General features: G+C 37.4%; 1 protein-coding gene across 4 annotated transcripts in view; it reads left to right on the forward strand.

Moving 5' to 3' along the window:
* Positions 1-15,866, forward strand: part of ptch1 (patched 1) — a 108,016-nt gene that overhangs the window by 61,080 nt on the left and 31,070 nt on the right. For all 4 annotated transcript variants that reach the window (XM_069929376.1, XM_069929366.1, XM_069929392.1 and 1 more), the window contains 4 exons: positions 2,182-2,307; positions 6,779-6,897; positions 8,384-8,789; positions 9,387-9,699. In XM_069929376.1, the coding sequence (XP_069785477.1) occupies positions 2,182-2,307; positions 6,779-6,897; positions 8,384-8,789; positions 9,387-9,699 (964 nt within the window). The remainder of the gene's footprint in view (positions 1-2,181; positions 2,308-6,778; positions 6,898-8,383; positions 8,790-9,386; positions 9,700-15,866) is intronic.

The following is a 15,866-nucleotide window of genomic DNA, read 5'->3' on the forward strand; positions in this document are numbered from 1 at the left end:
ATGTAATAAAGGATGCAACAAAGGATTTACTAAAGGATGCAACCAAGTCCAGTAGCATTAAAATGTAATAAAGGATGCAACAAAGGATTTAATAAAGGATGCAACAAGTCCAGTAGCATTAAAATGTAATAAAGGATGCAACAAAGGATTTAATAAAGGAAGCAACCAAGTCCAGTAGCATTAAAATGTAATAAAGGATGCAACAAAGGATTTAATAAAGGAAGCAACCAAGTCCAGTAGCATTAAAATGTAATAAAGGATGCAACAAAGGACTTAATAAAGGAAGCAACAAGTCCAGTAGCATTAAAATGTAATAAAGGATGCAACAAAGGATTTAATAAAGGATGCAACCAAGTCCAGTAGCTTTAAAATGTAATAAAGGATGCAACAAAGGATTTAATAAAGGATGCAACCAAGTCCAGTAGCTTTAAAATGTAATAAAGGATGCAACAAAGGATTTAATAAAGGATGCAACCAAGTCCTGTAGCATTAAAATGTAATAAAGGATGCAACACGTCCAGTAGCATTAAAATGTAATAAAGGATGCAACAAAGGATTTAATAAAGGATGCAACAAAGGATTTAATAAAGGATGCAACAAAGGATTTAATAAAGGATGCAACAAAGGATTTAATAAAGGATGCAACAAAGGATTTAATAAAGGATGCAACAAAGGATTTAATAAAGGATGCAACAAAGGATTTAATAAAGGATGCAACAAAGGATTTAATAAAGGATGCAACCAAGTCCTGTAGCATTAAAATGTAATAAAGGATGCAACACGTCCAGTAGCATTAAAATGTAATCAAGGATGCAACAAAGGATTTAATAAAGGATGCAACCACGTCCTGTAGCATTAAAATGTAATAAAGGATGCAACACGTCCAGTAGCATTAAAATGTAATCAAGGATGCAACAAAGGATTTAATAAAGGATGCAACACGTCCAGTAGCATTAAAATGTAATAAAGGATGCAACAAAGGATTTAATAAAGGATGCAACCAAGTCCAGTAGCATTAAAATGTAATAAAGGATGCAACAAAGGATTTAATAAAGGATGCAACCAAGTCCAGTAGCATTAAAATGTAATAAAGGATGCAACAAAGGATTTAATAAAGGATGCAACCAAGTCCAGTAGCATTAAAATAATAAAGGATGCAACAAAGGATTTAATAAAGGATGCAACCAAGTCCAGTAGCATTAAAATGTAATAAAGGATGCAACAAAGGATTTAATAAAGGATGCAACCAAGTCCAGCAGCATTAAAATGTAATAAAGGATGCAACAAAGGATTTACTAAAGGATGCAACCAAGTCCAGTAGCATTAAAATGTAATAAAGGATGCTACAAAGGATTTAATAAAGGATGCAACCAAGTCCAGTAGCATTAAAATGTAATAAAGGATGCAACAAAGGATTTAATAAAGGATGCAACCAAGTCCTGTAGCATTAAAATGTAATAAAGGATGCAACAAAGTATCTAATAAAGGATGCAACAAGTCCAGTAGCATTAAAATGTAATAAAGGATGCAACAAAGTATTTGATAAAGGATGCAACAAGTCCAGTAGCATTAAAATGTAATAAAGGATGCAACAAAGGATTTAATAAAGGATGCAACCAAGTCCAGTAGCATTAAAATGTAATAAAGGATGCAACAAAGGTTTTAATAAAGGATGCAACAAAGGTTTTAATAAAGGATGCAACAAAGGTTTTAATAAAGGATGCAACAAAGGTTTTAATAAAGGATGCAACAAAGGTTTTAATAAAGGATGCAACAAAGGATTTAATAAAGGATGCATTAACATCTGTACCTTTTCAGGTTTGTGCTTCTGCAGCTTCATAATAAAACGATAGTTTAAAAAAAAATTCTATTCCATTTTGTTGCCTCTTCTTTGCACCTGCCCCAGCCCTAAAAACTCCCAAGTTAGATTGATTCCTCAGTTTTTTTTGTTAGCACGTTTCAGATTGGAAAAGTGATTGTAATTAGTATCGTGTTTGAAAAACATTGGCTTCTGAAGGTAATCTAAACTGCCTTCATTTGTTACTTATCAAAACAGTCCAGCTTAATCCATGTTTTCAGAAAAAAATGTTGCTTTTATTGTGTTCTCTGGCATTTACTGTTTAATGGGGGGAATGACCATCCTAAATCATGTTTTGATATTCTTTCACTGATCTCCCACAGGACCGAACAGGAGAATGTTTGAAGAGAACTGGAGCAAGCGTGGCCCTTACCTCGATCAGCAACGTGACTGCCTTTTTCATGGCTGCTTTAATACCTATTCCTGCCCTACGAGCATTTTCCTTACAAGTATGTGAAACAATACAATTCAGAATCATTATGTTAAAAATCACCTGTGCACAATGTGTGAGTGAAGTGTTGTGTTGCCTGAAAGTAAAGTGTATTCATTGAATACAAAAAGAATTCTGACTGAATAAAGCAGTGGCTCTCAACCTTTTTCTTTCCACTCACATACCACTTTAAGTTATGTCTGTGCCATGGGTTTTCTGTGATTAGTAAGGGATTGCTTAAGGTGGTATTTGAGTGGGAAGGGAAGGTTGAGAATCACTGCTCTAGACCCAATTGTTACTGAAATATTTTGCTTGGGAAAAATTGTCATTGGCCCATTTCCTTTGGAGTTATGAAACCATGCACATAATGAGTCAATTAGGTACGATTAAAACAGTGGTTTTCAACCGTTTTCTTTCCACCTGCATACTACCTTAAGCAATCCCTCCAGAATGGAGGACCATCGCCTTCCCAAGATCGTGTTATATGGCGAGCTCTCCACTGGCCACCGTGACGGAGGTGCACCAAAGAAAAGGTACAAGGACTGCCTAAAGAAATCTTTTGGTGCCTGCCACATTGACCACCGCCAGTGGGCTGATAACGCCTCAAACCGTGCATCTTGGCGCCTCCCAGTTTGGCGAGCAGCAACCTCCTTTGAAGAAGACCGCAGAGCCCACCTCACTGACAAAAGGCAAAGGAGGAAAAACCCAACCCCAACCAACCAATTTTCCCCTGCAACCGCTGCAACCGTGTCTGCCTGTCCCGCATCGGACTTGTCAGACACAAACGAGCCTGCAGCTGACGTGGACATTTTACCCCCTCCATAAATCTTCGTCCGCGAAGCCAAGCCAAAGAAGATATGAGTGGAAAGAAAAAGGTTGAGAACCATTGGAACACAGCAAAAATTTGCTTATGGGTCAATTTCACTTTGTTTATCACTGTAGCAAGAATAAAACCACTTACTAGTTACATTTCAGTTGAAAATATGGAGCTGAAATGCATGAAATTGCTAATGAGTTGTCAGAGGAATAGCAGAAAAGCCTTTACTCAGAAGCCTCCCGTAGTAGGTCTTCTGGTTCGAGGGAAAAATATATTATTCGTACATTTGCACAATTGTTATTAAAATGTGGTCCTTTTTTGCCATTTTAATGTGGTCAGTACTTAATAACAATGCTTTGATTGCTGGAACTAAAAACATTGAGGCTGAAATCTTTGTGGGTGTATTTTTGTGCTTTCATTGCCACATAGGTAAAATTGGATTCTTTTAAATTTGTAGTCTAATATTATCTTTTGAAACACTTTTAAGTTAGCTTCCTTCTCGGTATCTGCAGAAGATTTATCTCACAATGAAGTATCTGGATCATTGAGTAAGGAGCCCAATTAATTCACAATAATTTTTTTTTTTAAATCCATGTTCTAAAAATGTGCAAGATCTTATTTTTTTTCCCCGTAGCTTTTTTTTTAATCGAAGGCAGAATCATCAAAGTTAGATCCTACAGTTAGCGGATGTGTCGGCATCAGGAGGATCTTGTACATTTTTAATCTTTTTAATCTTTAATCTTTAAAAATTTTTAATTTTTAATCTTTGTGGGTGTATTTTTGTGCTTTCATTGCCACATAGGTAAAATTGGATTCTTTTAAATTTGTAGTCTAATATTATCTTTTGAAACACTTAAGTTAGCTTCCTTCTCGGTGTCTGCAGAAGATTTATCGCACAATGAAGTATCTGGATCATTGAGTAAGGAGCCCAATTAATTCACAATAATTTTTTTTTTAAATCCATGTTCTAAAAATGTGCAAGATCTTATTTTTTTTCCCCGTAGCTTTTTTTAATCGAAGGCAGAACCATCAAAGTTAGATCCTACAGTTAGCGGATGTGTCGGCATCAGGAGGATCTTGTACATTTTTAATGTTACTTATTGGACACGCAATTGTTTTATCTTAACATGGAAACAATTTATGAGGTCAGTTAACATTTGCAGAGGAGATCAATTGTACTATTTCAGAAGAGTACTTTTGCTTTTTGTAACCTGCATCTCCATTTCTCACACCGTTTATCTGTAACCTCCCCAAAAGAAGTGAAGGGTTGTAATTTTCCTTGATACCTGGGACAATATCCCAAAAACTAGATTATTTAATAAAATTGACTGTCATGAGACACTGAACAGAAACAAATGCTTCTCCTAACTCGGATTATTATGTTAATTTTCTTTCTTTTCTTTGGCTTGGCTTCGCGGACGAAGATTTATGGAGGGGGTAAATGTCCACGTCAGCTGCAGGCTCGTTTGTGGCTGACAAGTCCGATGCGGGACAGGCAGACACGGTTGCAGCGGTTGCAGGGGAAAATTGGTTGGTTGGGGTTGGGTGTTGGGTTTTTCCTCCTTTGCCTTTTGTCAGTGAGGTGGGCTCTGCGGTCTTCTTCAAAGGAGGTTGCTGCCCGCCGAACTGTGAGGCGCCAAGATGCACGGTTTGAGGCTGATTATGTTAATATGCATTCCCAAACCACCTATTCAGATTAATTTGATTGACTTGGCAAAGACATGTTTATTACCACTGAATGGCACCTTAAACAGAAAGCCTCGTTGTCTCATTTTCAATTTGATTTCCTTTTTTTTAATCCTGTTCTTTAATAAAGAATAGTAATTTCCCCATTGATTTCTCTGGAGTTGACTTTGACCTCTTAAGATCGTGCGAGATCATTATCAAAGCATCCATATCTTTTGAGGCCCATTATTTTTAAAACAATCCAGTTGCTGAAAGAGAATAAATGGTTTCCTGATTAGTTCTTGCGAATGCAGTCTGCTTCCAGTCTTGCATGTCAGTGTTTTTTTTCTTTCCTTTTTTTTCCACAGTAATTTTCTCGGAATGTTTGGTATAGTTTTCTCTTTTTTTTGATTTGTATAACAAATCTATGTTTGATCAGGCGATGGTGTCACAGCTGACAAACAGTATGGTAGTGTATTTTAAGTTAATCAGATCCAACTTGGTAATTCTGTGGAACATGCACAGGCCTGTAAAGAACAAGTATTCCTAAATACATTTTATGCACATTTAAAGTATGTTTAACATTCATTGGAAACCCTTAGTATGTTGAAGTGGAGATGGATGGGGGGTGGGGGAAGCGGTTGATGGTGGTGAAATCTTTGGCACAATTGTGGCAGATTGAGTAAGTGCAGTGAATGACCTACATAGCCCCCTTCCCCAATTCCTTAACCTTTGTAGACCTCTGCCTTGATTGTATGACAAATAGAATTGCGCTCTGAAGAAAAGCTGTTCCAGCAGTTAAGAACAGGGTATTGAAAAGGACAACAAAAGGAGGATCTAAAAGAGTTGCAAGCAGGCAGAAGTAAGGTGGGAACTGTGGATGACAGGCCTCATCATCTACTCATCACCTCTGGCTATGCAGTATCCCCATGCTCTCTGGGTGGTCTACTGGGATTGGCATATACAGCCTGTACCTTGGACTGGGCCCCATCAACCAGTCATGCTGGCTTCTCTTTGTGGATCTCATGCACAGGCTTTCATTCTTTTTAACCTTAGCATGAAATAACTGGTTTCTCTATGAACAGCTTATTGATGATGTATATTTGAGTTGTTTGATTTATTCAAATTCTTATAAATCAGTGAGAATAGATGTTGTGTTTGAAACCACAGAGACATGAATTCATTTGGTTTTGAAGTTTCATCCCCTATTGCTTTCAAAGTTGATATGTTCATTTGGATAAAGAATGATATCACTAATACTATATGTAGTATAATGTATATAGGGTTAGGGTTAGACTGCATAATGATATAGAAAGAGAAACACTGTCTCAAAATAAAATAAAATATTTTAAGAATGCTTAAACAGCATGAATACTTGATTTCGCATTAAAGCTGGAAAGTAGGAAACACAGTTTTAAGCGCAAGTCATGAAGGTGAATAAATTGTAAATATGATCATGATGTTTATTATAGATACCCTATAAACTGGGAAGAATTATGACAGGTCTGTAGAGATGGTGTAGCTGTACACACCATTGAAATGCTGCCATTTCACAGTTCTTGTTTAGTTGTGGTGCAGAGCACGTTAGCACATGAAATTTTGATTTCAGTCTTTTGTAGTTGTTGATAAATAAGTTGCATTTAATAAAAATAGATGTGTGGAAATAACTCTATTCAAAAACAGTCAATACATCCCCATTTTCTAAATAATAAAGGAGAATAGAAAGTTTTGATTATGATTTTTATAATTATATTATAAAATAGTTTTCAGTACTTGGAAAAAAAATACAAAGTCTTTTATGAATGGTTGCAAATTTTCTAATCTGAGTTGTAATTATGGAAATTGCCCTTAAAGGATAATGTAAACCTTTTGTTCTTAAATTTTTATAGACTGAACTCAAAATTGTTGAAGTTGTGGCTTACTTCAGATGTAATACATGTGTGTGCAAATACTTGCATCACTATGCCGGTTTTGTCTCCAATGATCTACCTTTCAATTCACTTTCCAGGCTGCTGTTGTTGTGGTATTTAATTTTGCTATGGTCCTGCTCATCTTTCCTGCTATTCTCAGCATGGACCTCTATCGCAGGGAGGAGAGGAGACTTGACATCCTCTGCTGTTTTACAAGGTATGAAGCACCTGTAGAGTTAATTTTCCAAGTTTCCTAAGGTTCTGTAGTATGTAAATAAAAGACCCAACTGCTTTGCCATACTTTTTTTTAAGGAAAACGGAAATTAGTTTTGATGGTGAATTTTGACTGTCTAATTTACTAGAAGCACAAATTGTTTAAAGTACAAATCTTTGGCTGCTGATAAAGGTAAGAGATAAATCAGAAAGTTATGGTCTGCAGTAGGGAATTAGTAAAACTCATTTATTCTTTTCATATTTAAAAACTTAAATGTTGTCATTTTGCCATCATCCAAAATTCTTGTTTGGAAAGATTACAGAGGATTTCTAGATGAAATTAAAGGAAGAGCACCTGTAATCAGCAATTCTAAATAACAGCTTTGATTTTGGAGTAGCAAAGCATTCATAGCATTCAGTTTGAATGCTGGAGAGTTATTAATACTAGGAAGATGGTCGATGTGGATGACCAAGAGTTTGATTTTTGACATTGCTGTGTTCCTTTTTATTCCAATAAAAATGAATGCCTCCTACTTCATTTGGTTACCTCACCATAATATTTTCACATTATTCAATACATTTCTCTTACTATAAAGGAATATTTTGATCCATATGTTGGGGGGGGGGGGGGTCACTCAGGATCTAGTAAAATATTAAAATGTAAAACTCCACATCCTGGCCTCAATCCATCCATTTCTAATTTTAACAGGTGGTGTAGGAGACTGCAAAGCATTGTACATATGAGGTGTCTAGGAAATTGAAACATTTGTAATGGGGATTTGTGTGTCATACTTGCGCATCATTTTAAACTTGGCCTTGGTCAGCTAGGTTTTCTTGGTACTGTAGGCTTTTCCACATACCTGCTTGTATCTGTTCTACCTGGTTCACCAAACCATTTGATGGGATATCCTGATAGTTCTGATCTTGTTCTGCTATTTCTGATTGGGCCTCAGGTTTTCCACTCTCTCTGTTCTAACCCCATTCTCCTTAACTGGATTACCTTGTGTATCTGTACCTGTGACCTGTTATTCTCCAATATCCATTGTTGCCTGGCTCAAAACTTCTCCCTACAACCTCGCTCACTACCAATGACCTTGATTGGCGTGAACCTGCACTATAAAAATAGTAATCAGAACCTGCTGTTAAAGTTGGCAAGCCCTGCAGAACGCACTCATTTTGTGTTTCCCTACTTTAAACCAGCTCCTTTTTTTTTTCTTGAAGAAAAAAGGGTTATTTTCATTTGCACTTCTGCTATTAGTAATCTCTCACTTGACTGTTCAGTGTTAGGGTAATCATAATTAAATGTAGGATTTTGTCCCTGATTTCTTCCATTGCACCAATCAAGAAAACCCAGAAAGCAATGTAATTGGTAGATGTGTGTTTGGTAATCCCTGGGATTCCACTCAGAAGGAAATATGTAAATAACGAAAGGAGAGTTGATGTGAATGTGATAATTGCATGTCACTACATTAATTTTCCTCTTCTTTCAGTCCTTGTACCAACAGAGTGATTCAGATTGATCCGCAAGCCTTTAGAGATACAAATGACGGCCATCCTCGTCAACCACCACCGCCTTATGTTAATCAAAATTTTACCCATGAGACCCAAATTACCATGCAGTCTACAGTCCAGTTGCGCACAGAATATGATCCTCGTACCCAAGCGTATTATACAACTGCAGAACCTCGCTCTGAGATTTCCGTTCAGCCAGTCACTCCAACTACACAAGATTCACTTGCCACTCAGAGCCCAGATACTGTCAGTTCAACCCGGGATCTACTCTCCCAGTTTACGGACCCCAGTAATAACTGTGTCGATCCACCCTGCGCTAAATGGACTCTTTCTTCTTTTGCTGAAAAACACTATGCACCGCTGTTGCTAAAACCAACAACAAAGGTAAATACTAGAGTCAAACCTCTTTGTTTACTTCTGTTTGCTATTGTAATATTGTTTTAAACAATCTGGCAGCAAAATATTGTATTTAGACAGTTGGGAGGATGAAATAAGAATCTTTGATCTTTGCTGCTTGGGCAATTGTCTCATAAAAACCTGAACAATTTTTATTCCATTCAAAATGATCTGGGTACTGCAACTACTTTGAGGCACATTTACAGAAAATGTTCACACAATCCAAACCAATCACAGTATTTGGATGAAGAGTTGGAAAGGAGGGAAATAAATGCTTAATGGTGATGTGTATTGCAAACAATTGACAGAGCAATAAATTTGACAGATCTCAAGATTGATGAGAGTTCATTTTGAAAAGAATGAAGGGAAATGTTCTTTAATTCACAGACTTTAAAAGTTAGAAGAGCAGAGATATCTAATCTGCAAATGAAATCATAAATCGATTCCTGCTAATCAGTAATTTTTTTTAATCAATCATCACTTGTGTTGATTATATAATTTATATGGGTTACTTCCAGGTGTAATCTTAGATTTTTCACAGATTCCTCTGTTTTCTTGACCTGACTTTTTTATTCTTTATCATAGATTGTGGTCATATTTCTCTTTTTGGGTTTACTTGGGATCAGTCTCTATGGAACTACAACGGTTAGAGATGGACTGGATCTTACAGACATTGTGCCTCGTGACACACGAGAATATGACTTTATTGCAGCACAGTTTAAATACTTCTCTTTCTACAACATGTACATTGTAACAAAGCAAGAAACAGACTACCCAAATGCCCAATATCTGCTATATCACCTGCACAAAAGCTTCAAAAATGTGAAATTCGTTTTATTGGATGAAAGTGGCAAACTTCCAAGAATGTGGCTGCACTATTTTCATGACTGGTTACAGGGTAAGAACCATTACCTTTTTCTGTTATTTGAAATGATGGATTAGAGTAGATGAATACACTAGAAATTGTATAGGTGTCAAAAAGGCACCTAATAGAAACACATGGCAATGAATAACAAGACAAATGTGTGACTTATCAGATAGTGAAGGGAAAGTTCTGGTTGGTATTTGTATGCACCTGCTGCTTATTTTTAACTGTTGATGCTTCTGGATGTTTTGTGTGTTAAAAGTGGCATATAATTACAACTTGTATTTGATATGTAGTTGTTATTAGATCAAAATAATTTATGCCAAGATCCAATTATATTTGATGGAATTTTGAGGAAGGTATTTTCATTCATTTTTAAGTATGTCACCCTTGATCTTTAATGTAGAATGTCAAACTATTCTGAAGATTTCTGAGCCCTAAAATTCTCCAGCAGAACAGCATGTTTCATTCTGTATTCTTGTTATTCCTTCCACAATTGAGTTGCCTGGAGCTTGTGAATTCAGATAACTTGCATTGACATATCTTTTTCAATAAGAGTTCCCTGTGCTACAAAAAATGTATCTAGAATGCTCACATTCACCTCTAGAAAATTATTTCTGGAACATGCAGCAAGAATGGCCCAGTCAAGGAGCACTTGGCCACACTTCATCCTGAATTAACATTTTTTCTGTCGAATCCTGAGGCCAAATAAAGTCAACACTCTTGGGTTGAGTTCAACTATGCTCAGTTTTATTCCACCATTACTGTTTTTTACTCCCTCATGGTCCTGTGCAACATACCAGCCATTACAATCGATAACCAATCTATTATCCTGCAAGACATTATAGTCGATAACTGAACTATTATTTATCACTATGACAGTTACCACTATCCCTCTGTGTGAATGCACATGATAATGAGTTTGTCATATGTATTGTACAATGTGCATATGTACCAAAAATCTTACTTGCTGCAGCGAACAGGTACTTTGTGGAAGAAAAATAAACAAGTATGACAATATGCATTCAATTACCATATAGAAAGAGATATTATTAATCTTTTGTATCTACTGTATTCAGTTACCATAGTGCAATAAAAAGATTGCTTTAAAATTGTGCAGATGGGCCTTTTTGTGGTGCTGGAGTAGTTTATAATTAGGGTGGTAAGGAGAGGTTCAAGAGCCAAATAGCCTTTGCGGAATGGGGGGTGGGTGGTGGGATTAGTCTTGAACTTATTGATGCTGGACTTGAGGCTTCTGGACCTTATGAAGGTAGCAGTGAGTGTATTAGTAAAGCTCTGCAGATGCAATGTACCAGATTTTTTCTTTCTCATATTTTCATGAATTCCAATGTAAAATGGTAACATCTGCTGTATTTTGATAACCTGGAGGAAATTAAAGCATTTTATTATGTTGTTTAAACCAAGATTTACATTTTTAAAATTATTATTATTATTATTGGCAAGATTTTGTATTCCTGGCTAATAGTGCATGGCAAAATAATGCAGATGCCAAAAATCAGACATCGAGACATAAACTACTGGCAATATTGAGAAGGTCTGGCAATGTTTAGAGAGGGAAACAGTTAAATTTTCATATTGATGATCTTGCCAGAGGAGAAATAGTTTCTATGCAGACGTTGCCGAAAGATAGTAAGAGAGAAAGTCAAAGCCATTGAAAGTATTCTATCCGGAATCATCACTGCATGGTACATGATTAATTCTCCATAGATTAGAAGATAGTGAAGACAACTCCAATGATCACACAAACCTCCCTCCCTCCATCCACTCTATCTCTACACTTCCCACTGCCTTGTAAAGAAACCAACATACCTACTCCGACCACACATTCCTCCTGACAGGGCGAAGGTTCAAGAGCATGAGACCACACGTCAAAGTTTCAAAGGCATTTTCTTCCCTGCAGTCATTAGAATTCTGAACAAACTTCATAATGATGCCCCTTTGCTGTGTATTAATTGATCCTTTCACTGTAATGCTACACACTATCATGTGGCTTTGTTCTTCTATTTTGTACTACTATATGTATGTTAGAGTAGACTTGCTGGACTGCTTGTGAAACAAACCCTTCTCACTGTCCCAGTGAGACAACAGAGAGAACTTACAGACTCCTTACAGTAGCACAGGTGGAAGTATTATAATTCAGCATTTAGCAGATAAATATCAACAGTTATATTAAAATTACCAAGCAATTAATGGGACAGGCACTTAATAAGCCCTTCAAAAATCACATTTAATTTGAGAACATGCAGAAATATGCACATTTGCATATACCTAAAATAAATACCTAAAATTCTCATTTTAAAAATTATATCATTGTATTATGCATTTCTTTATATGATTTCTGAATATGTACATGTTTTGAAGAAATAATTTATACGGTCTTTCATTTGTTTCAAGTTTATAGTCATATTACAGCTGGGGCAGTGAGAAGGGTTTGTAACGGAGGAAAGGTGCAGTGTCGAAGTTGTTTATTAATTGGATTGGGCATCTGTATCCCCAGGAGAAATGTCTGGTCCATTTTCAAATCCATATTAAAAATGAATTTGCATCATGTGCTGCAGAAAAAAAGCCCCGTGGTATCCAATTTCTTGGGAACTATCTTTTATTATTGGTTGGACACGCGTGTTCATAACTGTAGTGCCAGTAGGTGTTTGTGTTGATGGGCTGGAAGATAATCCAGTTGTGTGAAACTAAGCTCTGAAAGCATGTGTGCAAACCAAGGCCACACTGCGTGCAGTGCTTTGAAATCCCCTGGGTGGTATTTATGAATTGGTTCCTCTTCATTCCAAGGCATGTCTGAGAATGTGCATCAAGTTTGGCAGGTGTGCTGTGTGTGCTTTTGAATCTCTTGCCATTGTTTCAAACCAGTTTGTTTTTGGTTGGAGTCTGCAACTCTACGTGGGAGTTTTTTCAATCTGGAATGAGCAAGTTCAGCCCTCAGGCAATGGCATTTGTGCCTGGCTTCTTTACCCTTATCTCCTTACAGCTGTAGTTAACCTATCAGATTTGTAATGATGGTTTTGATTACAGCTTCAGTGCAGCTGTGAGGAGGGTCTAAATGTCAGGTATGCGGTTTGTCATCTACTCACACAGAGGCTCGTTGTACAGGGTTGTGGCTTCCTGTTCCAAATCTGATCCAAATTACCTGCTTGGAACAGCCACTGATCTTCTGTGCTTTTTTAAAAAAAAAGGTGGCCGAGGAAAATAGCAGTTCAGAATGAATGGGTATTGGCTGTGATCTTTAGATGTGCTGGCAACAGTTCTCATGACTTGTAAGTGCTGCCCAAGTCAAACAGATGGAATGAATTGAGGACACAGTGCTAACTCGTGCTGTGTTCAAGGAATGACTGAGTTCCTTTTTAACTTGGATGTTCCTCCTGTTTCCTCCCTGTGCTGTACTCATTTTCCTCCAGTCTGTACTGTGAAACTTAGTTGTGCAATATTACTGTTAGAAAATGTTGCTGTGGCTATCAAGCACACATTCATTCACAGAGAAAGGTTTATTTAAATGGTGTAACAATAAGCAGGAAACTTAAAAAGATTTTAAATAGGCGAGATTAGAATTTGTAGGGGTTGCGTGTGGGTGACTCATCTGTGCAAAAGTGAGCGAGAAATCAACCCTGTCAACAGCTTAAGGCAGATCAGGTGGAATATGGGGGCAATTGGGGAGGAAAGGAGTGAGTCCCTACCTGAGGAAAAAGATGACACAATGAACATGCAGAGATGATTAATGACAAAGACGACTGAGGGTCATCTCGTGAGGCCAAAAAAGGCACTTATTACCAACTTTTTAGAAGGGAAAAGTTACTGATTTCTTTTTCATTCATGATGTAGCTGCCCAACTTTCATTGAAGTCCATGTCTGTGCCCCTTTCAGTTGGTCATTGATCCAAGTAGCCAGCATGCCTGATGAAATCTTTGCGCTGCAACTTGCATTTTAATTTAGGCAGAGTGAATAGCCGTCTTGGGTCAAATGTCAGTTATTATGATGATGGAAAGGCTGAGGTGAGAAGGGAGTAAGGCTGGCGTGTGGTAACAGTCAAGTGTGTGGGCAAACTGGATTAAAATGGAACCTGTATCTTTTTTTAACCTTGCATTCTTTTATATTTTTGGAAGTAGAATAAATGTTTTGATGCCAGTGACACTGAGATTGCATAATGAAAACTATTAATGTGAAATTCAATTTTAAGTGTTTTAACCAAAGCAGCTGGATTTGTACCTCTTGTCAAATAACCTCGTGAAATCCCTGTATTGCTATGATAAGCTCTATGCAAATAGTCAGAACCTCAGTGTTTTTTATTAGCTACAACATTAAAGAATCATTCACTTTGTAAATATCTTCAATAATATGTATATTGTCACTCTCTCTCCAATTGTAAAACTGTTAAATCTATCTTATCGAAGCTGTTAGTCACTCTTTCTAGATTTCTGCTTTTAACTTAAGAAAATACAAGAAATAGGAGCAGGGTAAAGGGGCCTTCTGGCCTGTCGAGCCTTCACCATCATTCAATAAGATCATGGCTGATCTAGCTGTGGATTCTGATCCATTTACCTGTCCATTCCCCATAACCCTTGATTCCATTGTCATTCAAAAATATATCTGTGTCTTAAATAAATTAGATGAAGCAGTCTCTACTATTTCTTCAGGCAAAGAATTCCACAGCTTCACTGTTTTCTGGGAAAAGCAGTTCTTCCTCATTGGTCTTAAATCTGCTCTCCCAATTCTCAAGGCTATGTCCCATAGGAGAGCACATGAGAAGTATTCTTTGGGCACATAAATAGTTAAAAGATATTACAAGAAGGAGTCGGGTCCATAAGGGACAAACTTGGGAACATGCATAAAGATGATCATTGAGTTCTTTACATATAACCATATAACCACTTACAGCACAGAACAGGCCAGTTCGGCCCTACTAGTCCATGCCGTAACAAATCCCCACCCTCCTAGTCCCACTGACCAGCACCCGGTCCATACCCCTCCAGTCCTCTCCTCTCCATGTAACTATCCAGTCTATCCTTAAATGTAACCAATGATCCCGCCTCAACCACGTCTGCCGGAAGCTCATTCCACATCCCTACCACCCTTTGCGTAAAGAAATTTCCCCTCATGTTACCCTTATAATTTTCCCCCTTCAATCTTAAGCCATGCCCTCTAGTTTGAATCTCTCCCACTCTTAATTAAAAAAGCCTATCCACATTTACTCTGTCTGTCCCTTTTAAAATCTTAAACACCTCTATCAAGTCCCCCCTCAATCTTCTACGCTCCAGAGAAAAAAGCCCTAGTCTGCACAACGTTTGCCTGTAACTCCAACCTTGAAATCCTGTCAACATTCTCGTGAACCTTCTCTGTACCCTCTCTATTTTGTTTATATCTTTCCTATAATTTGGTGACCAAAACTGTACACAGTACTCCAAATTTGGCCTCACCGATGCCTTGTACAATTTCATCATAACCTCTCTACTCTTGAATTCAATACTCCAATTTATGAAGGCCAACATTCCAAATGCCTTCTTCACCACACCATCTACCTGAGTATCAGCCTTGAGGGTACTATTTACCATCACTCCTAAATCCCTTTGTTGCTCTGCACATCTCAATAGCCTCCCATTTAATGCATATGACCTATTTAGATTTGCCTTTCCAAAATATAACACCTCACACTTATCTGTATTAAATTCCATCAGCCATTTCTCAGCCCACACCTCCAGCCTTCCTAAATCACCTTTTAATCTACGGTAATCTTCCTCACTGTCCACGACACCACCAATCTTTGTATCATCTGCAAACTTGCTTATCCAATTCTCCACCCCTACTTCCAGATCGTTAATATATATATAACAAACAATAGTGGACCCAGGACCGATCCCTGAGGAACTCCACTAGTCAATTGGACAAACAATTTTCTACCACTACTCTCTGACACCTCCCATCCAACCATTGCTGAATCCATTTCACTACCTCTTTATTTATACCTAATGCCTCCACCTTTTTTCCTAACCTTCTGTGGGGAACTTTGTCAAAAGCTTTACTAAAGTCTAAATAGACAACATCCACAGCTTTCCCTTCATCAACCTTTTTTGTCACCCCCTCGAAAAACTCAATCAGGTTTGTCAAGCATGATCTACCCCTGACAAAACCATGCTGATTACTCCCTATCAATCCCTGTACCTCCAAATATTTGT

The sequence above is a fragment of the Narcine bancroftii genome, chromosome 1 (assembly GCF_036971445.1).
Source record: "Narcine bancroftii isolate sNarBan1 chromosome 1, sNarBan1.hap1, whole genome shotgun sequence".
Taxonomy (NCBI): Eukaryota; Metazoa; Chordata; class Chondrichthyes; order Torpediniformes; family Narcinidae; genus Narcine; species Narcine bancroftii.